The sequence below is a fragment of the Palaemon carinicauda genome, chromosome 1 (assembly GCF_036898095.1).
Source record: "Palaemon carinicauda isolate YSFRI2023 chromosome 1, ASM3689809v2, whole genome shotgun sequence".
In the NCBI taxonomy this organism is placed as follows: domain Eukaryota; kingdom Metazoa; phylum Arthropoda; class Malacostraca; order Decapoda; family Palaemonidae; genus Palaemon; species Palaemon carinicauda.
In genome coordinates, this window is record NC_090725.1 from 163,824,878 (window position 1) to 163,825,319 (window position 442).

A 442-nucleotide genomic window follows, 5' to 3' on the forward strand; every position below is an offset into this window, starting at 1 on the left:
TAGAACAGTGTTTCCCAACCTTTTCCAACCCTAGCACCCCTTGTTGTCATGTCTAAGCAGTCCAGCACCCCCTAATTATCTTAATTAATAATAACTTATTACTAGGTAACTAGAAGGATAAAGGAATGTGTAGTGTACTGCTTGATCAATTTTATTTTGCTCATTCCTTAAAACTAACACAAAATACCAATATGGTTTATAAAAGAAATAAAAAAAATGAGAGAAAATGAAATTGCATGGATTTAAATATGTACTACTGGGTAATCAATCATTCTGTACATACATCAATGTGATTTTTGCTATTGCTTATATGCAACTAGTTTCTCAATTCGGGGCTTTATGTTGACCAGAGCCACCCTCATATCATGAAGCAACCCAATTTGAAGTCGGTTCCGGGCAGTTGTTTTGATGTGGAGTATGGCGGAGAAAGCCTTTTCACAGA

At 35.7% G+C, this 442-nt stretch overlaps 1 protein-coding gene across 1 annotated transcript in view; it reads right to left on the reverse strand.

Annotated features, from left to right (window-relative positions):
- Window positions 1–299: 299 nt before the first annotated feature.
- Window positions 300–442, reverse strand: part of LOC137622460 (protein FAM200C-like) — a 711-nt gene continuing 568 nt past the window's right edge. The window contains exon 1 of the mRNA XM_068353096.1: window positions 300–442. This exon is cut by the window's right edge and continues 568 nt beyond it. Coding sequence (XP_068209197.1) covers window positions 300–442 — 143 coding nt within the window.